General features: G+C 46.4%; 1 protein-coding gene across 1 annotated transcript in view; it reads left to right on the plus strand.

Moving 5' to 3' along the window:
* The window catches only part of SETD1B (SET domain containing 1B, histone lysine methyltransferase), a 50,483-nt gene that overhangs the window by 15,779 nt on the left and 12,083 nt on the right, over positions 1-22,621 (plus strand). Inside the window, exons 7-8 of the mRNA XM_076352858.1 lie at positions 16,127-16,897; positions 22,168-22,338. Of these exons, the coding sequence (XP_076208973.1) occupies positions 16,127-16,897; positions 22,168-22,338 (942 nt within the window). The remainder of the gene's footprint in view (positions 1-16,126; positions 16,898-22,167; positions 22,339-22,621) is intronic.

The raw sequence follows: 22,621 nt of genomic DNA on the forward strand, positions 1-22,621 counted from the left end.
GCACTAATTTCTGGGTCTGATTTTGAAGAAGACGGAGCAGCCGCTATGTTCTATATGTGTCTGTGTCTGACACAGAGCAGTGAACAGACGAGTGCTTATTCAAATTTCTGCTGGCTGTTGCCTTTCCTGGAGTCCTCTAAATAGATACAGTTCATCAGTAGAACGTTTTTTCTGTCTGCATCAATTTTGAGTCCCATGACTTTGCCACCCCCCTTCTATTAATTTTAATTTTCAGTTTGGGGTACTTGTTTGTACCTAGTGAAGATGGGGCAAAACTCAAAATGAAACCTGTGAGTTCGTTAACTCTGCGCATCATGTACCTGCCCACAAGGGCTCCTTTGACCCAGACATGCTACTGCCGTCTCAGGCTTTATTATGAAAGTGCAGTGCTTGCTTTTTCTTGTGGTGAATAGGCATTTCCAAAAGGTTGCTCAAATTTTTCAGCTCCTAAAACCAAAGTATTTAAAAAAAAAAGTTTTAAAAAAAGTCTTTTTAAATGTTCTTTATTTGCTTAGTGCTAAAATAAAGCCAGTGGCTGCTTTCACAAGTTTCCAGCTGTGCAGACAGGCCTGATGAGGCCAAGATGCATAGAAAATAGCAAGACGGCAAATTGGGGTTTCTAATTTCTCCCCAGGTTGGAATAGGTTCGCTCCTCTGGGTGTTGCAAAAGTGTTGCTTCAGGAGCAGTTTGAGTAAAGGAAGTTGTTCGCGGCTTGGGCTTCGGCAATCGCTCTTTGCGTAGAGGGCACTGTGAGCGCTGCGCAGGCACGGCACGGGGAGGAAACGAAACTGCTGCTTCAACTCGAAGCTGGCAGCAGTTCTTATGGTTTGGAGGTTTGGTTGCAAAAGGGTCAGACAGCTGTAGCAGAACTTCCAATTTTCTCTGGTTGGGACTCGGGTGTTTCGACTTAGGCACTTTTTAGTGGCATTTGGATTTGCTGGCTCCTCTGAACGTGTGTGTTCTGTGGAGTATGTATTTATGTGGAGTTGCTAACTGTGTACTAAGTGCAATTTATCACACACCTTTGACCAGCTCACCTGTGTTTTGCCCAATCTCTCTCTCTCTCTCTCTCTCCATATCAGGCAGTAAGTCAGGGAGATAGTTAGGAAAAAGGCTCTGAAAGTGGTGGTGAGGGGAGGAAGAGGAGTAGCAAAGATGGTCTCGCCAGGGTCCAGTCCTTCCCCTCTTTCCTCCTTGCCTGAACCTTCAAGCATTCAAGGTGGGATGTCCTCAGGCTCACCACTGCCCAAATGCCCTGTATCAATGAGTGCAATGGCATGGAGCCTTAGGAAGGAGCGGGCTGTGGATGGTGCAGGTTGGGTGACGTGAAGGAAGGACTGGGTTTTGTTTTTCCTGGGGTTGAAACAGCCCTTTGCTGGCCTGGTCAAGGAATTGGATGTCTGCTGCTTTTGTGGATGGTGTGGAGCAAGAGTCACTTTCTTGTACCCATTTTGTTCCAAAAAGAGCTGTGTTTCACAGTGAGCAGTATAGTTTCGTGCTGATGTCCAAGTGGTGTGTCCTCCTCCTGCTGTGCAGAATTAACATGCGTTGCACATGTCGGGGAGACGTTCCCTCTGAAGCCTGGGGAGGGATTGCTGAAGTAGGCGGCTTCTTTCCAGGTTTCCCTTCTCCCAAAGGAGCTTGTTATTTCTGGTGCCTTGTGTGTCCTAGGAAAAACAAAATATATATATTTCAGGTGATAGCAGTGTTATTTGGTGGAAGCAGGAGCTGGTTTAATGTTGGCGCATAGCTCTGGGGACAGTTTCCCAATCCAGTCCTTGTTGCTAAGCGGTTGCCAAATGTGGCATTTTGGTCAGCAGATGTGGCTGAGAGTTTCCAGTGTAGATAATTGAAATATTGTCTTTGAAGGATGCAGATAAATGTGAGCAACTGTTATCATGGTGCTACAAGCATTTTGCTATTGTCCAGGAAAAAAATTACTTGGAAAATAAAAAAATCTTTAGTACTGCATAAAATTATTCAAATTACAGTAAAACACAAAGGGCAGTCTACCGGTTGAATATATGCCATGGAGATGTGTGCAAAAGGATGCATTTTGACAAGGGAATCTCAGTGAATTTATTTGTGTGTTAATACAATGTCAGGTGGGATGCATCTCCCAAATTACATCAGAAAAGTGGTAACAGCAGATGGTTTTGCAAACCTGAGGTGTATTCCAGGTCAGTGAGAAGCAGGCAGGAAGGTGGTGTGGGTTTGGTGGTGAAGGGCAGCCTGGCCCCAGCAGAGCCTGGATGGGCTGATGCTGGGGTTGCTTTTAAATTCCCGAGGAGCTGGCATCGCACAGGGAGCACCCAGCCTGGCTGCAGGACAGCAGAAGTAAGCTGTGAACCCTGCTGGGTTGGATGCTCAGGCTTCAGCTTGAGGAAATCTTGTTGCATGACTTTGTCTTGGCTTGTTGCTGGGATGCATGTGCTACAAAAGGGCTGTGGCACAAGGCTGCAGTCAGGGAAGTGCCTTTTGGCATGGCTGCTGTGGGTGCACGGTCCTTTGGGGGGACCCCGGGAGGCTTTTGCACAGCTGGCTGTGTATTGCTGTGGGGTCATGGAGAGGGGGGGAGCAGACAAGGGAGACGCGAGGAACTGCGCAGGTGGATTTGCACTGTTTTTTGGGGGTCAACCACTGTAGTAGGTGCAGTAGGTGCAGCTTCCACATGGCCTCTGTCTTTGCTCTGAAAGGGTTTGTGTGGATCTGCTTTCAATGTCCAAGCTGAAGAAAACCTGAGCTTTAGATAGTACCATGCCTTTAAAAAAAAAAAAAAATCAGAAGGGCAGCTCATAGTAGTCTCTAGACTTCTGAATTGGGATGAAGATTTTGTTAGGACTAGATTTTATTGTAGGTGAATTTGGGGCTAAATGTACAAACTGAGTTGTAAGAAGGATGAATGTTGGACCCTTGTTATGACCCAGTTTTTGCGGGTTTTTTACTATTTTAACTGAGCTCTGGTATCAAGAGTATTGCACAGTGTAACTCTGTTCTAGTGAGGCACAACTTTAGTATCACATCCAGTAAGTGAGATGTATTGATTATGGTACGTGGTGTAAGAAGTACCGTGCAGCTCTGGTGCTTCAAAAAGTGCTGAGGCTAAACTGTCATAAGTAAAAAAACTATTATGTGCAAACCACCAAGCCAGCTGTTCCTGCACAACTGCTAAAAAAAAAAAATGCCCATGCCTTCCAGCTGGTCACCTGAATTGGTGAGCAATGCATGGAGTGCATGAGCACAATGCTGTGTTCTGCTGTTTTTGTGCCTCTCACAACTGTTTCACGTAGCTCTTTAAATGAGTAACCTGCCTTTTCAAGAGTTCATGTGTAACTTCAAACTAATGAACCAATCTAATGGGAAAGCTGCTTTAAGAAATAAAAATAAGAGCTGTGTGATTGAGAGTGGTTTAGATATGTCTGCTCAAGTATGGGCTGTAGAGATGCTGTACTGCCGTGTGCTTCTGCAGGGCTTTGCACTCATCTCAATCATTTTAGCAAAGCTCTTTAAAGCAAGTATTAAGGAAGTGAATAAAATAAGTGTCACCCAATATGGGGAGGCCTGAAAGAGCCTGAGGGCTGGGGTGGTCGGTCTGAGGAGCATAGCACGGGTCGCCTGGTACTGGCTGCTACTGAATGGCTCTGCCCGTGTGCATGCAGCCCTTCCTCCTGAGCAGTCATCTGCGGTAGAGCTTGGTTATGGCTTTGCTGCAAGAGAGAACGGAAAAATACTTTGGAATAACTCATGAGTAAGCAAGGAAGAGGCATGTCTTTACCTTTCTTCGGTTGTCTGTGTTGTTGGGGGTTATTTGCTCTAGGTTACTGAAAGACCTTCAGTGGGAGGTTCATGCCACACAAAAACCCCATCAGCAGCAGGGCTGTATGCAGTGGTGCTCCCCTGGGGTCCCTCTGCTACTCACGACCAGCAGATTAGGATGTGATCTTGTTCGGTAGTTGCTGGTGGACCTGTCTTCCACAAATATCTAATCCATTTTTACACTGATCTGCACTTCTGAGTCTTTGCAGTATCCTGTGGCAATGAGGTGCACAGCTGAATTTTGCTCTAGGTGAAAAATGTTTCCATGTGTTTGTTTTAAACCTCCTGCTTGCTAATAAGGGGACAGGTGAGGAAATCAGCTTACTTTACCTCGTCTCTTTTTTGAGTATTTTATGCCTGCACAAATGGCAGTGGGAATGCAGCCCAGCTGTGGGGTATTTCCACTCTGGTAATTTAGAACAGTTGTGGTTACACAATTCCTTTTGCATATAGTGGGAATAGTTTAATAGCAAAAGTTTGGTATCTTCTAGAAGGCCATGAGAAATGTCATGTCCTGCACAGAGATTATTTTTGTTAAGGGATCAGTCAACAGTTGGCAGCCACAAGGGTTATGTTTCCATCACCTGAGAGGAGTGGTATGGGGAAAAAGTTGCCTTTCCCTCACTGAGCAGGTTTTGGAGAGGGACAACTTGAAGGTATTTCTGGCTGGATATTGCCTTAGGCTTTGTCTTAGAATGAGGAAGATTTTTAATGTTTTAATGAATACGTTACGTACCTCAGCTGATGTGCTTGATTCTCTCCGCTCTGACTGCACTTAGTTAAATCAGAGTACAGCAAGAGAAGGAAAATCTAAGCAGGAAATAAAGCAGTGAAAAATTCAAGATGCCTCCAGAGAGAAGATCCGTAAGAGAAATGTTACCAAAGGGGAACTGTTTCTTGCTGGCCTCACCCTTACTTTTGAGGAAGAACATCTCTACTCAGCCTCTTTAGCTGCTTGAAATAGGCTCCTTGGAGTGAAGCGTCTCCTGTGGTCTAGCTGGGTTTTAATGCATCTACGACACTTTGCTGGGAAGGACTTGTTAGCTTGTGTTGTAATGCTCAGAAAATGAGTGGAGCCTGCTAAGCTCATTAGGGTGCCAGTCATCATTTGTGGTCACTGCTGCAAAGGGCTCAGAGTCTGGCCACAGAAAGTTAGAGAGAAGTTTTTGTCTCATGAGCCTCTCGTTCCCCAGGGTCATTCTCTGCTGCAATGTCCCAGCAGGCCTGGAGCACTTAACACCACCTGCAGTGGGGGCTTCATCCAAAGTGGTTTTAAATGCTTTTTGTCAAGGTCAGGTGGACTGGCTGAATGGTCTTGTCTGCAGCAGTTTTGTTGGGAATTTCAGAAACACAGCAGATGTCCTGTTTATCCTGTCTTGGGATGATGGCAGCGGCTGTCTCCAGAACAGAAGGCCGCAAGTTTTCTTATTTGAAACCATACTGTGTTGCCACCATGACTGCAGTCAAGATGATAACAAGGTCCTAAAGACCTTATTAACAGTATGTTCCCTCTTTCATGCTTTCTTATTTCTTCTCAAATAGTTGGTACTGGGATAGAAGAGAGCTGCTGGGAGGAGGGTAGTGCTAAGTCTGTGTGACCTCCCGGGCCAGCAGTGGAGGGCTCATGAAATCTCAGCAAGAGTGTTCAGGAAAGGGAAAGGTTCACATAAAAATCAGGACTTTAAATCTTTCCCCTTGCTTGTTCCACGCTTTTTGGAGAGTAAAAGCTGTACTTGTTTGGAAAGGGCTGTTCTGGGCTACCTCCATCAGCTGTGGGCTACAGGCTCCTGGGTTTTCCTCCAGGTGCCAAAAACAGTTGGGCCTCTTTGCTTCCCACCAGTCATGAACAGAGCAGGACTGCACCCTAGAAATTCAGGGCAAAAATAGCTCCAGCTCTTGGAGAGCGGAGGGAGAAGCCAGGCTCATCATTTGGGATGCCTCTTGAGAAGGAAGGCAAGTGTCTGAACTGCTGCCTCAGGATATACTTAATGGCACCTGGGTCTGAGAGCAGATGGCAGTGAGCAGAAGAGCATTAAAAGATGATACTGATGAATGATCTAACAAAAGCTCTTCTTTTTTTACTTTGCCCATTGTCCTTCAAGACCTCGATTCCTTTGTTTCTGCCCTCCCTTCTGAGGAGACTCAGTGTTGCACTAGTTGCATTGCGGACGTCCAGGTCTTGCAAATGAAACGGCTGTTGCTGCTAACACTGAAAATGCAGAGAGCACTGAACAGAGTACTGAAAATGCTGCCATAACTGTAATAGCCACGTGATTTCAGATACTCGAGGGTATAGTAGTAGTATGTAAAAGAGGAATAATATCAAATTGGCCTAGTTCTGCTGATTAGAACTTGTTTAAATACAGTATATATACAACCTATTCTTCAATAGGCTGATACCAGCTGGGAAGCTAGACTGTTTTCCAAGCTTATCTACTTGCTTATCACCCTGTTGGTAGCAAGATCTGAATTCATGGCTCCATTTGACCTAAGGTTTAAGTATGAGGGTAAGCTCGGGGATGGCATGTAGCTCCTGCCTAGCACTGAACTGTAAGATATCTGTGTACTCTGCGCACACAGTTACTGCACTTTTTTTTTTTTTACTACTTACAGGTGGACTGATCTAATGTTGCCAATTCCCTTTATCTTTGATTGTAAAGTACCTTCTGCTCTCTAGAAACGTGGGTGCATTTCTCCACATCAGTGTGAAGAACAAAACGGAGCATTTCAGAATCATTTGGGAAATTAGTTCTCCATATACAGTGTGATTTCTCCTAAATTCCTTGCTTTTCTTTGCATCTTTAGAGGGAAATGCTGCCTCAAGCTCTGCATCTTTTGTGTGTGGACAGACCTTAGAATAAAATCTACTGATAATAGCTGAGATGGCAGAAAATGACAGAGAAGCCCATTGCATGTTTACTGCTGCCTTTCTCTTTTTCAGAGAGACTGTTTAGTTCCTGTGTTGGATTTGGCTGTTTTTTTCCCAGGACTCTGCATCACTGAACCTGGTGTCTGAAAAGGGCTTTACCTGGGTAAAGCCAGTCTGGCTGTATGAAAGTCTTTGGGAGAAGCAGAGAACATTCCCTGACTAATTTATCTGTAGGGGGTATTTTCTTGCCACTCTACCATCCTTTTATGCATGACTTAGCTTCCCAGCCGACTAAAGCCTTTGAAGTTAGATTGCAAATAGCTCTTCAGCTATCCCTTCCCCCCATCTAAAATAGGGAAACCAGAACAACCATTGCTGTGGAAAGAACCTGCCTTGTTACATGGCTCCCCCATGTTAACACCCCTCTGTCTTTTCCTTCTTCCTTTTCCCTACCTCCTCCTCCCGCCCCTAAAGAAATCTTTTTTTCCCCTTAATAAGATCTACTTAAGACTTGAGGGAAAAGGCCATGGTTCCATGAGATGGTAAATCCAATTTTAGGGTGTTTCATATGTGATGAAAAACACTATGGCCGCATGACGCAGCCCCTGAATTGGCACACATTCACCCTGCCAGTTCGGATTTGTTCATATAATGCAGAAGGGACAACTGTCCAGGCAAGCGTCGCATCGGGGCACACACAGGCTGCCCAGGCATCCCTGATCTCAGGCTGGGGGCCAGTGACTCCCTGTCTTGTACTCTCACTGTATTTTGTGATCTGCCCAGTTGTATGATCACGTTTGTCTTGGCTCAAATCTGTGCAGTCAGGGGGTCTGGAAGCTTCCAGTCTCAGCGTTGATGAATGTGGACCCAAAGGATGTTATGTTAGCCTGCACTCTTCCTAGAGCTGTCCCCAGAGACACCGGAGAGTCTCTTGTGCATGCTGGAAGCCCAGGGGCAATGTCTGGCTTCTCCAAATATCCCTTCTTTGGTGATCTTGCCAACGCGAACGGTATAACCACATCATATGCTGTGAAGCTTGCAGTTCAGAGCCTCCTTTCCCTTATTGAAGGGAGAAAGACCTGAATTAAACCACCCCTTTTCTGGAAGGTAATGCGCTCAACATTAACAGAGCAAACCCCTCAGCAAGTTATTGCCCTCTTTGCCAATTCATCTCTTTAGGCTTTCTGCTGAGGCAAATCTGGCAGTTGTTTTCCCACTGGGTTAATTTATGGCTCTGAGGCTTGCTATCCTAGGAAGCTCTTGCAGTGGGCTCTTGGAAGTCATGTTGAAAAATAAAGTATGGTGCTCTCTTGCCAAGAGAAGGAATTTTTGAAAGTTCTGAATGCTGGTTGAGTCTTCTTCCTTTGGGATCACGTTTCTTGAGTCGCTTTGTTTCTGGATCAGTGAAGATCTGGTTACCTTGGACCACTAACGCGCTGCATTTGCTTCCCATCTCTGTCCTCTTTGCTTCATGTAGAGTTGTCTGTCCTTCCCTGGATCTCTTGTTAAATAAAAGAAGTTTTTAGCCTCGTGGAGATGCTTAGAGGCTGCCTAAGTGGGTGTTTCTTACTCCAGGATCCATCTCAACTTTTGGAAAGAAGAAGCCATGCAGCTTTTACAGCCACCGGAGCTTCTATTTACAGTCAAGTAAAAGTAGCCTGAATCCCTCATGTTCAGTTATTGCATTTATTTTCTCCTATTTTTCGTTCTTTTGTGGACCGCTGTTTCATGCCCCGTGTCACATCAGTGGTCCTTGGGCTTTGCTTTGGGAAATACTGACTTAAGCTACTGCTCTGTTCCTTTCCTTGGAGACATTGATGTTATTTCACTGCCCTGTGGGGAGAAGGCAAAGGATAATCCCCTCTGGAGTCAGAAAAGGTGTCTCAAAGTGTTGAGACCCATCTCAGATACTCGAACCATCATCCGACAGCCTGCAGGAAACTGGCGGTGCAGATCTGCATGAGTCTGGGATACTGTCTTTGGCACTTCTGTCGTTTGAGCTCACTTTATGATCTTAATTCACTAGATATTTCTCATGATGGCGTGGACCAGTGGGCAGCCTTCCAGCTCTCTCTCTGTCCTTAAAACACAAGTCGATTTACTTATGTTTCTAGTGTCAGGAAACACTGGAAGTGAGTGAGGAGACCTTTTCCCTTTGTAAGCATTAGCTCCATGTGCTTTCCCCCCTCGAGAGCCCCTCCTGCCATGCACTTAAAGCCCAGGTGAGCTCCTTCTTCGCATGCTTCCAAATCCCAACTTGTGGCATCTCCCCATGTGCAGGACAGTCTAATTAGGGACAGCACCTGAGGCAGCACATTGTGAGATACAAACAAGCACTGCAGTGGCTTTTCCTCACCCCCATCTCCCTGTTCTGGGACCGATGGGGACTTCTGGGGAATTCTCCCTCTATCCTTCTGTGGTTTGAGGTATCAACTTAAAGTTCCCTCTTGGCATTAGAAGAAAAAAAGAAAGTGGCATAAGTTAGGCTGGTGTTTACAGTGCTGTTTGTTTACAATGAGCACTTGAATATTATTGTCACTTGTTTTACTCGTTGCGCAGCCCTGTAGGTGTGGGGAGGATAGTCTGTGCCAAAGAAGCACTGCAAATAAGTACCAGACCAAAACATAAGCTGAGCCAAGACAGTGTATGTGTCAGGTAGGATATTGTCATCTCATAGAGCTTGAATTGTCTTTTTCAAGTAGTGACAGATACTTTTGCAATCAATAATAAAGCAAGCAAAACACACAAGTAACTTCTCTCCTGCAAGAAATCCCTGCTCTGTTGCAGCCTTTTTGGTGCCTGTTTTTTGTAGGACATGATGATGAGTCCATAGCCCTGATCTGTCTGTGTTCTGCTCTGCTTCATTTGCAACCTTTGTCTGTGAGTTAGATTTGCGAAGCACTGTATAAATATATAGCTATATAAAAACTTTGCAATCTTCTGTTCTTGAGATAGAAATACATGTTGCTGAAGATATTTATAATCACTGATCTATAATGTGTTAATCTTTCCATTTGCCTGTTCCTGAGCTGGGCATTTTATTGTAGTGCAAATATACCTGAAAGCTGTTTTTGTCCCAATTAAAAGCTGCCATGATTGTAATTGCGTGCACCGACAGCAGCAGGAGGACGGGTGCTCTCTTAGCTGCCCAAAGGAGGTTAAAAGATGTGACTAACCAACCCGGGACATCTGGGGAGGAGGCAGTAAACAAACTTCAGCATAGATCCAGGCTGCAGTGGTGGTGTGGTGTGCTGGCCGACGCGAGCCACCACGGGTGCTGGTGATGGCACAGTTATCTGAACAGGCTTGAAAGCTCACCCGGGAAGGTGCAGGCAGCGGTTTGCTCTGTGTTTTTTGCTGCTGTAGCTAAACTGCTGGCAAACCACCTTGGGTAGCTCTGGCCAACACCAGTGAAGTACCACCCTTGTGTGTGTTCTTTCAGAGGGAGAGCTATAATTATAGTTAGCAAAGTAAAAATATTTGTATGTATTGTAAATATGGTACCAAGTCTGCCTTGTTCACGCCTGACACCGTGAGGTGTGAATGCTTAGCATGCTCCCTCTGCCGTGTCATCGTGCCTGAGTGTTGCACTCCCAGTAAGCGAAGAGGGCAGTTCAGAGGCACGGCTCCTCTTTCTGTGCTTTGCCAAGAACGTGCGGAACCTGCATGCTCTTCTCTAACTAAAAGCAGATTAAAAATGAACAAAGCAATACTCTCTGAAGCCCTCGTGCTCTGGTATGTAGATTTTGGACAGCAAGAGGTATTTCACTCTGTTAGCAAAGTGAATGGTGGGATTCTCTGAGCCAAACTTGAATGGGCTTGTATTTTTTTAAAGGAGTTTTTCATTGAAATTGTGTCTTTGAGGAAGAGTTACAGGTGGCTGGTTTCCATCCTCAGGCTTCCCTTTTGTCTGGACGATGTTGTAAGAAACATGGCAGGTTTGAAACGTCTCGTTCTCTTTTATGTGCTCTGCTGAAGGAGTCTGGGAAGAGAGAGTTGTGTGTTAGAGAATGTGGGCTATTTTCATCCTGGGATTGCAGTGTATCGCACTAGGGCTGTTTCCCTTGTCCAATGCAGAGTGTGGACAGCGGGAAGCACGGCGTGAGCTCGGCGCGGGGAGGCAGCCGGAGCTGGGGAATAGGCTGTTGGAGGCACCCAGAGTCTGTTCTTGACTTCGTCAGCGACTTGCTGTGCGACCTCGTTAGGTCAGTTGTCCTCTTCCCATCACCTCTAGAGGTTTTTCTTTCCCCACTTTTTTTGGTGAATTTTTTAGATCCTTGGATGGACTTAATCCAAAACCAAGTGGTGGTGGTTGACAAGGTTATGAAAACTTTTTGTCCAAGAGCCACTTCTGATTTTAGTTCTAGCTTTATTGAAAAGCTTCTTCTTAACGTTTTAAATGGCAAAGATTGTCAGTATTTAAATACGGAGTTTTCCAAGTTTTAGGGCTTAAGGAGCGATTTGTTTTTTGTTCTGTTTGGTCTCTGTGAGAGCAAGTTGCAGCAGGCTTAAAGGTTTGCTATTTCTTGCAAGCATGGGATGCTTCACTTCATTAAAGCTAATGACCTTGCATTGTGCTGAATGCCATTGATCCTCTATTTCATTGTTTTGATGCACCAGAGATCAGCCAGGCGTGTCAGAGTAGTTGCTACGTTCAGTGATGTAGGTTCCCTACCTCAAATATAAGTAACTTGGTACCCAGCAGAATATTTAAGTGAAATTAACTGAGAGCTGACAATATTCAAAATGCATTCTGAAATTCTGAGTAAATTCTTTATCAGATGGCCTTTTTAAAAGGAAATGAAAGCATGTGAAGTTCCTCTGCCCATAGGAAAGGTACCGAACAGCATGTACGATGAAGCTCCCAACCGCTGCCACAGTGTCAGTGCTCCTCTGGGTCGGGGAGAGAACAGCCTCTTCACATCTGGAAACTACCAGTTCTGCATGCAAATATTAGGATGTAGTTTCTTTTTTCCGCAGGTATGAACATTTGCTTGCTAAATGCTGGGTATTGCTCTGAGATAAGACTGATACCTTGCATTCAGTGGCTCTCTACCCTGTCACTATTCAGGCTGATCCAGGAGTGAGATCTCAGGATATTCCCTTCACTTAACTCAAAAGGCTCTGCCTGTGCTAAATAAAATGCACTGTACCAATATTAAAGGTGGCAGTTAGCTTTTTGGGTGAACAATGAACGAGGCCATTTATAACCAGTTACGCTGACTTGAATCTCTCCCAACAAATTTGCATCATTAAAACACCTTTGGAAAAATGTGTCATGTGTATAATTAAATACCTGTTTTGCTAACTCTTAATTTAATTAATGCAAAGTAAAGATGGCAGCACAAATTAATTTAGTTGGAAATGGCTTTTCTCTCAGTGGGCTGAAGGGAGGTTTTCTGGAGGCATTGTACCAGATGCCCTCAGAAATGTGCAGGTGAACTGCAGGACTGATTGACACAGTTTTTTGACAGTGATGGCCATGACATCCTCATAGCAGTATATATGCCGCATATCACCTCACTTTTTTCCCCTTGTGAGAGCAAAGAGAGAGGCCAGCTAGAAGGCAGTTTCTTTGGGAGGACAGTGTAGCTACTTTTCAGGTCTACCCTGAAAGGTATTTGGTAGCAAGCAACCACAGTAAATCCAGGTTCAGACAGGTGAATGAAAAGAAATTCATATAACAAAAGATCTTTCTATGTCTCCCCTTGGTTTTTCCTTCTGTACCTTGATCTCTCTCACTCAGTTGGTGCCCATGTTTTTCCCCCTTAGATACAACTTTCCTGTAACTGCTCATCTGCTTTAAATATTAATTCCTCTTAACTTTCTTTAAAGGCTTCCTTGTAGATGATCTTCTTTTGGTTTGACCTCTTTCCTAACCTTGTGTATTCTCCCCCACTCTGCCCCTGCCTTTTTGATCTGTTTCTCCCTGCTGCTTAATCTCTTTCTCTTTCCCTTTCCATCTTGCTTGGGATAAAACTGGAGCACAGACTCTGTTCACTGTGCAAGTGCAGGTGAGTTGTCAGCCCAACATTGTAGGAAGCAGGGGGTCTGTTATTGCTTCCTGAAGAACCATCTGAGCACCAAAAGAATTAAAAAACAAATAATCTTTCAGTCTTCCAAAAATGCTAGTTATTGCTTTAGCAGTTCTCATTTCAGCTTAAGTAAAAATAAATGCATGTATGAATGAAGAAAGCTGGTGTGCACTACAGTATGGAGTCCGGCTAGTCCTGCCACCTCTCTGCAATTTCAGGATCAGCTTTTTCTATCTGATACTTTCTTCAAGAGGGAAAACCAACCTCATTCATTTATCAGGCAGGATTCTTTGGTACTGAGACTGAGTAAAGGGCTGGTGTGGATGGGAGTGGGCTCTGGGTGATGGGCAGGAGCACGTGGGTCTCCTGTGGCAGGACTGGCTGAGATGGGCTGCTCTGCACTGGTGGTGCTCCAGGAAGGGAGGACGTGTTGGCTCGGGCAGGCACGTTGGGCCTGGTGGTGTGTGCTCAGCAAAGACCGATCTTTAGCTGTGACTCAGACTGGTGTTGGGTGGCACTGGAAGGGTGCAGGATCCTGCAGGAGGGACTGGGCATTGGGGAGAATTTGTGGCTTGGAGCTCCCCATGGCACTGCCTGGTGCTGGGGCTTTGTGGGGTGACTTTCCTCCATTACCCCATCAGATGAGATGAATGCAAATACGAAGCTGATTTTGTCTCTCTTTGGTAGCCTTGAACACTCCTGGCTTCCTATCCAATGCTGACCATTAGCATCATCTAGCTTTTGTAGTTGGAGCCAGTGCTTTTAACAGTGCCTTTTGTGTTCACTTACTGAAAAATGGAGTCTGTTTCGCAGGAAACTTGTTTACGCCTGCTACAGTTGTCATCTTTGCTCTTCCTTTGCCCCTTTCACTGGAGCTGTGGTAGTTGAAACTGCAGAATGTCCTTTCATTCCCCAGCATCCTTGGCATGGGATGTGACTGCAGTAGAGCAGCTGGGAGGATGCAGGCTGTGAGACCCACTTAGAAATGTCAGCCAGATGTGGAGAGCTCAAGGAGGAGATGATATAATTTGGCTTTGGAAGGACTCGAGTGCAATGGGTTATTATTTCTACTTCTCCTTTTTTAGCTGTTCATTTTAGGGTTTACAAAACAGCCCTCGGAGTACCTCCCTGCACATACAGATGCACTAAAGCAACTCAGCAACTACGGGAGAGTCCCGTCTCCATTACCGTTAGCAGGGTGTCAATAGCGCTTGCTGCAGGGTTTGCCAGGCTCGTACTTTCAGCCCTTCTGCGGGGGTAAATGGTGGTGTCCTTGTTGAGCTGAGGGGTTGGGCATTTTCAGACCACTAAAACTGCGAGTGCCTTTTTGGGGGTGACCCATGCGGTGCATGAGCCGGTGGGTTCATGCTGCAGCAGAGGAATGCGGGGAAGCCAGGGCGAGGGGAGGTGCTAGGACAGGAGGATTTGCAAAGCTGCTGTTGCAAGCGTTGTGCTCAGCCTGCTCTCTGGTGGTAGCTGCTGTAGCAGAGATGACCTCTGCTAAAACGTGAAGCATTTGGTTTGATTTGGATAGTTGTAGTTGCTCAGCTTCATACAGCTACAGTTCATAGCAAAGTCATCAACTCAGCTGCTCTTGCTTTTGTTTCCTTACCCCTATGCAAAATCCACAGGTTAAAAATCAAATCACAGCAGCTTCGGGATGAGAACTACCAACAAAGCCTGCTTCCCAGCACCTCTCCCCAGTGCAGGTTCTCCAGTGTCTGATAAGGGCTGAGCTCTATTGCTCTTTTCTTTCAGACTGGGGAGACTAGTAGGAGAGCAGACAGAAGAGGCACTTGCTGGCATGGAACAGGGAGGAAATACACATCTTTGGGATCTTCAGTCAAATTTGGCTGAAAACAGCCAGCAGATTCCAAAACTCCTGCCAGGATTGAGATACAGAGAGGCACTTAGAGACTACTTGATCGTGATCTCTTACTGCCTCAGCTGGGCTAGAGCCCGCAGCATCCAGGGCAGGCAGGAGAGCTCTGGCAGAGGTGGAGCATCGCTGCTGTACTCTGGTCTGTGCTGGTGAACATGGGGATGCTCTTTATTTAGATCAGCTGGTGGCAACATGCAAACTGTTTGTCTGGCTTTTTTGTGCAAAGCTGTTACGGGGAAGGAAGTGCTTGGTAAGTCGTTCAAAGGAGGCAGGCCAGTCATGCTTGTAGAGAGCCTGGGAGAGGAGGTCATGATGAGTGCTTCTGCTTTTCAGTCCTCAAAATAGCTGAGGGATGTTTGCTGTCACAAGAGTGGTGGGTTTTGACGATTTTAGCTGGAAAAAAAGGAACAATGGGAGAAATAGTTTTGGAGAAGGTTATTGGGACCCTGTCCTGTCTTTGCTGACATCGCACTAGTAAAAGGTCAACCCCATTCGTGTTTCCTAGATAAACTGTCAGTGTGTTGGATATGTCTTCCAGCAATGTTTGGTTCCTGTATTTCTTAGCAGGATTTGTTTTAACAATACCTGAGGGATGTTGCAGTCATACGTGTGGTTTTTTTGTGCTGGAGACGCCTTCAGGACTGAAGTGCCTGTAGGACGTAGTGTGCAGGTGTGACAATTTGCTGTTGAGGGTGGAGCTGGCTCATGGGGCTTTTCTGTTGTACGAGACCTAATCAGGCAGCTTTGAGACTTCAGAGCAAGCAGGCACCCTCTCTTTTAATCCAGTTTCCATCCCTTTGACAGTGGAGGTGGGACATCATTTCAGCATTTTATATAACTCTGTATCTGTATTTCTTGTGGCTAGTAAAGTATTCATTTTGCCTAAGAACATGACATATGTTATGTCTTTGAATCCCAGCATTTATGACTCTGATGTTTAAAGGCAATTTAAGCAAATTTGGGGTTCTTTTTTTCCATGTGAATTGCTGTGATCTAGTCAAGACAACTTTTAGTAGCAGCAACCATGTGGAAGTATTGTCTTCTCACAATTAGAGGTTGAGTTGACAGCAAGTGAGCCAGGGATTATAATGAAAAAACAGGGTAATTCTTTTGTGCATGGTGAAAACTAAGGAATAAAAACTCATGGTGTGATGCATCTGTCAGTATTAGATGCAAAGAAGAGATAATGTATCTTGTACTGAAAGACATTTGGATTGTGTGTATTTCGCCGAGCATGGGAGCAATTCCTCCTATTCCATAGAAGCTGAGGTTTTTGTTCAGTTGGTACTGATGCGCTTTTAGAAAGCTTTTACCTCTCTGCTTCCTGAGGTCTGACACGGAAGAGAAAAGCTTCAATAGGCACCAGCTGCTCAATGGGCCCTGTCTCTTCAGAGCATCGCTCGCTTTTCTCCATTCCCAATTAAAACGTGTGTTAAACTTAGCTTTTGTTTGAAGCAGCCAGCGCTGTGATATTTAATGTAAAAGGAATGTGCTCCTCACCTTTTCTCTCTCTTTTATCGCAGGGTCAGCATTCTTCAGGGGAGGACATGGAAATCTCTGACGATGAGACCAACCCAGCGCCCATCACCAGTGCAGAATGTGCCAAAACCATTGTGGTGAACTCCTCTGTCAGCAACACAGCCGTGATGGCCCCGTCGATTCCCCCCATGCCACCACCGGGATTCCCTCCTCTTCCTCCTCCGCCGCCTCCACAGCCAGGCTTCCCGATGCCTCCGCCACTGCCTCCGCCACCTCCACCCACTCACCCCGCCGTCACTGTCCCACCGCCTCCGCTCCCTGCCCCCCCTGGGGTCCCTCCGCCTCATATCTTGCCTCCGCTTCCTCCGTTCCATCCTGGCATGTTCCCTGTCATGCAAGTGGATATGATAAGTGTCTTAGGCAACCAGTGGGGTGGCATGCCAATGTCCTTCCAGATGCAAACTCAGATGCTGAGCCGCATGATGCAGGCACAAAACACATACCAGTATCCGCCTTTCATGACGGGCCGGATGCAGTTTGTGAATCTTCCACCCTACCGCCCTTTCTCAATGGGAGCAGCTCTTGGTCGTGGACAGCAGTGGCCACCACTGCCCAAGTTTGACCCCTCAGTTCCACCACCGGGTTATGAGCCGAAGAAGGAAGATCCTCACAAAGCCACTGTGGATGGAGTCCTCCTGGTCATAGTGAAGGAACTAAAGGCTATCATGAAAAGGGACCTGAACCGGAAGATGGTTGAAGTGGTAGCGTTTCGGGCATTTGATGACTGGTGGGACAAGAAGGAACGTCTGGCAAAGGTAGGCTTTCACATACTCTGTGCTGGATCCCGGGGAGAACTGTTCATAGTGCTTGTGGCCAGGGCATGGGTAAGCAGGGATCTGGAATTGACTTTAAAAAAAACCCTACAACCTTAAAATTTTATGGTAACTAAAACAGAAGCAAAAAATAAAGCCATGGAATAGCTTTGCTGTAAGAAACCACATTGCTTAAGGCTGCTGAAATTAAATGGGAGGCATGCATGTCCCTGTCCCTCACCTGCCTCCATGCCTCCCCACGGAGCTGGTCTTCATGCTGAGGCAGGTGGCAGGAGTGTGTGCTGGGAGCAGCAGGCCTCAGCCCACAAATATCTGGAAGATGCTCCATCACTACAGGTACCTGCCTAGGGACAAGTTAGCACCTGGGTGTTAAACCTGGCTTATTTCCATGCTGTCACTCCATATATGCAGGCATTTCATGCTGCTTTGCCATCAGAACAAACACGGGCTGGGAATTGTAGTCCTTCCTAGTCATTGATGGAGGTACCCTGATAACTCCATTGATGGAGTTATCTCTGAACATGTGTGGAGCCATAAGTGCTCACCTAGGAGTGAACTGCTGCTCTGTCTCACACCGTCCTGCTGATTTGAATGTGGGCCTGTGTTTAGTTCTCAGTGTCATCCCTCTGCTTTGGGGTGGATCTCCTCCTCCTTATCCCCTCCAGCTTTGGGGCCACCTCAGAGCAGCCCTTTCTGTGCGAGGGACTAAGTGCAGCTCATGCCTTGCGAGGGTCTTGGAGAGCATGTTCATCTTTGGCGGTGTGTCGCCCAAGCCAGCCTGCATGGCTGCTCCGCTCGTCTCGGCAGGATGCACCGGCCATGCTGGGGCATGATCCAGTAGGGATCTGCAAATGAGCTGGTTTTCCAGCTCTGTTTCAGAGGGCTGTAATGTCCTTACCCAGGCGTCTCTGAGGAAGGGCATCGCTGCAGCCACTGCTGCCCCAGGGCAGGGTCACAGACTAGGTGACCTCCTGAGTGTTACTGCAGCCCTGTGATGCGTGTTTGCAGACTTTCCCTGCCAGGTGGGGCTTGCATGCTCCCATTAAAGCTGAAGTCCACTGAGCAGCAGTCATAGGACAAGGCTAGCTGCTCCTACAAGCAGAGCATGTACACATGGGAGAGTCCTCTCCACTGTGCTCCTTTTGGGAAGGCCTTCAAGAATGCCCCAAAATGCCTTATGCCCCAAAAGCCCAGGGTTATTCACTCTGCCCCCCAGTCTCCTTTCCCTTTTCCCCCTCAGTGCAGTAGTTCCAGGGCCTGAAATTTGAAAAGTTTAGCTGATTTTTTTTTTTTTTTTTGGTGGTCTGTGGCACTGCTGGCTGCCTCCAGGAAGGGGTTTGCAGGAGGAAATGACCCTGAGATCAGGAGACAAATGTGCAAGGGCTTCTCACATCTAAGAGGAAACTAACTTTAGCTCCAAAAAGCTAAAGACAGGTGCAACAGGAGTGTTGGAAACCACCAAGCCGCTATTTTGTGTTCCCCACTTTGTGTGATGAGATCTGTGGGTATTTCCAGTTCTCTGCACTCCTCCTGCCTCCCCAGTGCATGTACACAACAGCAATTAACTCAAAAGCTGAACATTGGCCAAATACATGAGGAGTTCCAGGGATTAGTTAAGAAAACAGCTTTGCATGAATCGTCAGATCCTTTCTCGGCTAATTTAAAGTGTACCTCAGCCAGCAAGCAGCTCTGTGATCTAATATGTGGTAAATTTGTCTCTACCAAAGAAAAGCTAATGCTATAGAAAGGTTCATGCAGACCTCAAAATTACTCTTACAGTGAGTTACTGAAAAAAAAAACCCAAAACACCCCAACCCAAAAACAGAAGCAAAAAAATCCCAACACCACAACCTGCAGCTACATCTTCTGTTTCAGATGCCAGTTTTCAGAGCAGTATCTTCACCACCTGCTTTTGTAAGCCAGTTGTGTGTTAACTCCAGGGCCTGGGAGAGCTCCTTGGCTTTCCAGAGAGGTTGGTAATGCTGGTGCTTAACAGCTGTTCTATGACAGTGTAATTTGCTCTGGCTTAGAGCTGGCTGGCGTGACGTGCGGTGAGAAACCCGGTCCCTGTCCTCCTGACTAATGCTCAGAGCTTCTGCCTCCTACCAGTGAGCGTGTGCTGACAATTTTGGAGAAGGTCCCTGAGTTTCCAGGGCAGTGAGGGAAAACAGATCCAGCAAGCACTTGCAAAAGCAGCAACTGAAGTACCCAAGAAATTGTTTTAAACCAGACATCCGCAGTGAAGAAGCAGAAGCAAGTCGAGGCAGGTCTTCAGTGGCTGCTTGGGCTCTTTTATATCCTGAACTATGCTTGGATTTAGCATGTTCCTCCCTCAACTGGAATTTGCAACCCACTTTGGGAAGGGAAGCTGACTGTACCCGCAGCAGCTTGCCACAGGTTATGTTGGATGTGAGCAGTCTAACTGAAAATATGAAATTGCTGCGTGGAAAAACACTTGTGCTTTCTGTCCAGGAACAGAAAGGCCAGAACCATTGCTGCTTCAGGGCACTGCCTCTGCCAGGCCATGTGTTACTGTTGTGTGCAGAAAAATCACACAGATTTCAGAGCCTCCTTTCTGCTAGGACTGGGCACCCCCTGACATTGGTACAGGATGGGATTCCTTCTCAGTCACAAGCTGCCTTCTTTTGCCAAAGGAAAACAAAATACAAATAATCAGCTTAAACTATACCTTCCTATTGCTGGTGTCTTTATGCACGTGTGAGGATGAGCTGTCTGGGCTCCTTAGTGGCAGCTGGAGGCCAGTTCCCCATGTACTTTGCCATCACACTGATTTTTTTTTTTTTTTCCTAGAATGGACTAAGACCTTCAGGCACTGTTGGAGCTGCAGTGACCCTCCAAAACAGGCCCTGCATCCCCATTTCCTCCCTCCTAACGGTTTTAATTGGAGCTTCTCATATTTTTCCTTACTGATTGACAGTAGTGAAAGAAATTATATTGTTTTCAGAGGTTTGGAAGTATAAATAAGACAACATATGTGCTTGTTTACATCTTTTTTTCTTTAGAAATAAATGAGGCAGATTTGTAGGGAGAGATAGTATATTTTAATATCTCCTATCCTTGGACCATCAGCTGCAGCAGCCCTCCTGTTATTTCACAGGGGAGATCAAAGCTCATCTTGGAAGTGCATGAACTCTACTGTATGCGAGTTCCTACAGTAGGTATGTCCCTCTTTGGTCAGAGGCTTTGCGGGTCCGCTATCTCCCTGACCTTCCCCAAGCGTAAGAGCGGGAAGCCTTGTGGGTTTCTTTTTTCCCCTGACTGACCGACAACATTGAAGTTTAGCAGGACAGCAAATACTATCTACACAGTACTGCTGGCAGCCCCTGAACCTTCAACGACATACAAGAAGGCAACACACTTGTCACCTCCTGTGCCTCAGTTTCTCTCTTTTCTCTCTGTTTTTTGGTTGCTAAATTCCATCAAAGGAATTGACTTGGGCAGCTGATTGACTGCCAAGAAGTATCGTGCCATAGGTAAAAGGTGGGAAAGCTCAAGGGTAAAGCTGGTGTCCTAGGTCAGGCAGGATGAAAAATGTATGGGGTGAAAGCTGCTAAGGAGCATCTTCCTGGAGGAGGCAGCACGTGTCGTGGACTTTGTGTGCCTGACCTAGGGGAAAACTCTTCCCTGTTTGCGAATCTAGTGATGGGTTTAGGTTTGAAAGCCTGAGTAAGATGCATTAAGCAGAGTGCCAGGAATAACCAGCCATCCCTGGCCATGGAGTGCCGCCGCCTGGATTCTCTGCTTGATATTCCCATTAGTCTTGTCCCTTATTAGCAGGAGAGCTGAGCTTACGCTTCCTCTTCGGTGATTACAGCCAGCTTCAGCAAATTAGCTCTGTTAATGTCTGTAAGAGAAACTGATTTTTAGACGGTGTTACACCACTGGCTGATGTGAGCAAATATTACCTCTGGTGCCCTTTGCTCAAGAAGACCGTGGCAGGCACTGTGTGTGACACTCTCCCCTGATCATCCGCCTCTCCACAGCTGCAGAGGTTTGAATTCCTGCTGCTCTTTCACACTTCAGCTCTGGTGAAAAGGGGTTTGTTGTGGCTGAGCAGAGATGAGGCTGTGTGTCTAGTTACCAAGTTTTGTAGACCCTTAGGTTTTTCACCTAAATATTTTGATTTTCGTGTTCCCCAGGACTGGAGCCTTCTGACAGTTTTTCTGGACTTGGGCTGTGGTTGCTAAGTGAACACAGGGATGTGTGTGTGATTTTTGACTCATTATACTGTGCCTTACACTAAAAAGAAGAAAGCTCTTCCTAACTGGAAGGTCTGAAGTTTCTTTCAGTTATGTGGGTTAGCAAATGAAGGTAGATAACGCAGCATTAGGCTAACTTGCCTAAAGCATGCTCGAGTTATTTGTAAGACGTATATGTGTCGCTCTATTTCTCACGTAGCTGTGACCAGACCAGATGGGCTCCTGCAGCGTTTGGGAGTTCAGGGGTGGTGGTATATGAGTATGCTGGTGTATCCCAGCTCCATAGCTTCCCTTCAGAGTTCAGGACACTTGTACAGTAGCTGCTCCTTGGCACTAGGTAGCTCCTGCCTGGGTGGAGGAATGTGTTCCCTCAGGCTTCAAGTCCTGGTTTCATGTTTGCACCTCTTCCCCTTTCATCTCTCCTTTTTACGGCCTTTGCTTGTAGCATCTGTGTTGGATTCTGGCTGTTCTGAAGGTGGTCACTGTGGTCCCCTCACCAGGCACCGGGGAGACCTGAAATGAGCTATGGGGGCTAATGGGTCTGTTCATTTCCCTTGTCCTCTCTTGTGAAGTACTTTGGCCTATGTTAAGCTGCATGTGAAGGAAATTGAGATCATGTTTTAAAACACTCAGTGAAGAAAGCAAGAGTGTCTGCTCTGCTACTTGACAGCATGATGGCTCCAAATGCAACATCACTTGGTGTCCTATGCCAAGCCACTGCTCTGGGAGTCCCAGCAGGTTTGTCTCCAGTAGTTTTAGTGGCCTGTATGGAGAAAATAACTTATTAAAATGCAAAGGGGAGAAGGCTTCTCAGAGATGGAAAGGTCTCGTTATCAAGAAGAGCTCCTGCACCTTCTCCCTTTCAAGTGTGTGTGGTCATATGGTGCATCCTCAGATGCCCTTGCCTTCAGAGAAACTGATGCCTGGGCAAGGCAGTGATATTTCACAAACCTCAACTGTCTAAATGGTTTCCAGAGTTTGTGTGCTCCCCTCCCCAGGAAACTTCCCCTCTCAAGTGTGCTTTCTCTGCAGGCATCTCTCACTCCAGTGAAGTCTGGAGGAGAACTGGAGGAAAAACCAAAGCCGAAGGATCGAATCACATCTTGTCTTTTGGAGAACTGGAACAAAGGAGAAGGCCTGGGATATGAGGGAATCGGCTTGGGCATTGGGTTACGAGGGGCCATCCGGTTGCCATCCTTCAAGGTAAAAACAAAGATCTGTCTTCATTATGCTAATATCCCCTAAAGGACCATTAGGAGGACAGACCTGTCTAGGTGTGTGCCCCAAAGCCCTACAGGCTGATTAACCACGCTGTGTTCACTTACGGGGTTGCTTCTGACAGCATCACTTGTAACCCACCAGTACACTGTAAGAGCAAGGATCCTCTTTCCCAGCCTTAGCTTTTCATCTACCACTTGTGTGAATTGTCTGTAAAGGATCTCCCTGCTCTGCAAGGTAAATGGGACATTTGCCTGTGTTTGGGACA

This window comes from Aptenodytes patagonicus, chromosome 15 (genome assembly GCF_965638725.1).
Source record: "Aptenodytes patagonicus chromosome 15, bAptPat1.pri.cur, whole genome shotgun sequence".
In the NCBI taxonomy this organism is placed as follows: Eukaryota; Metazoa; Chordata; class Aves; order Sphenisciformes; family Spheniscidae; genus Aptenodytes; species Aptenodytes patagonicus.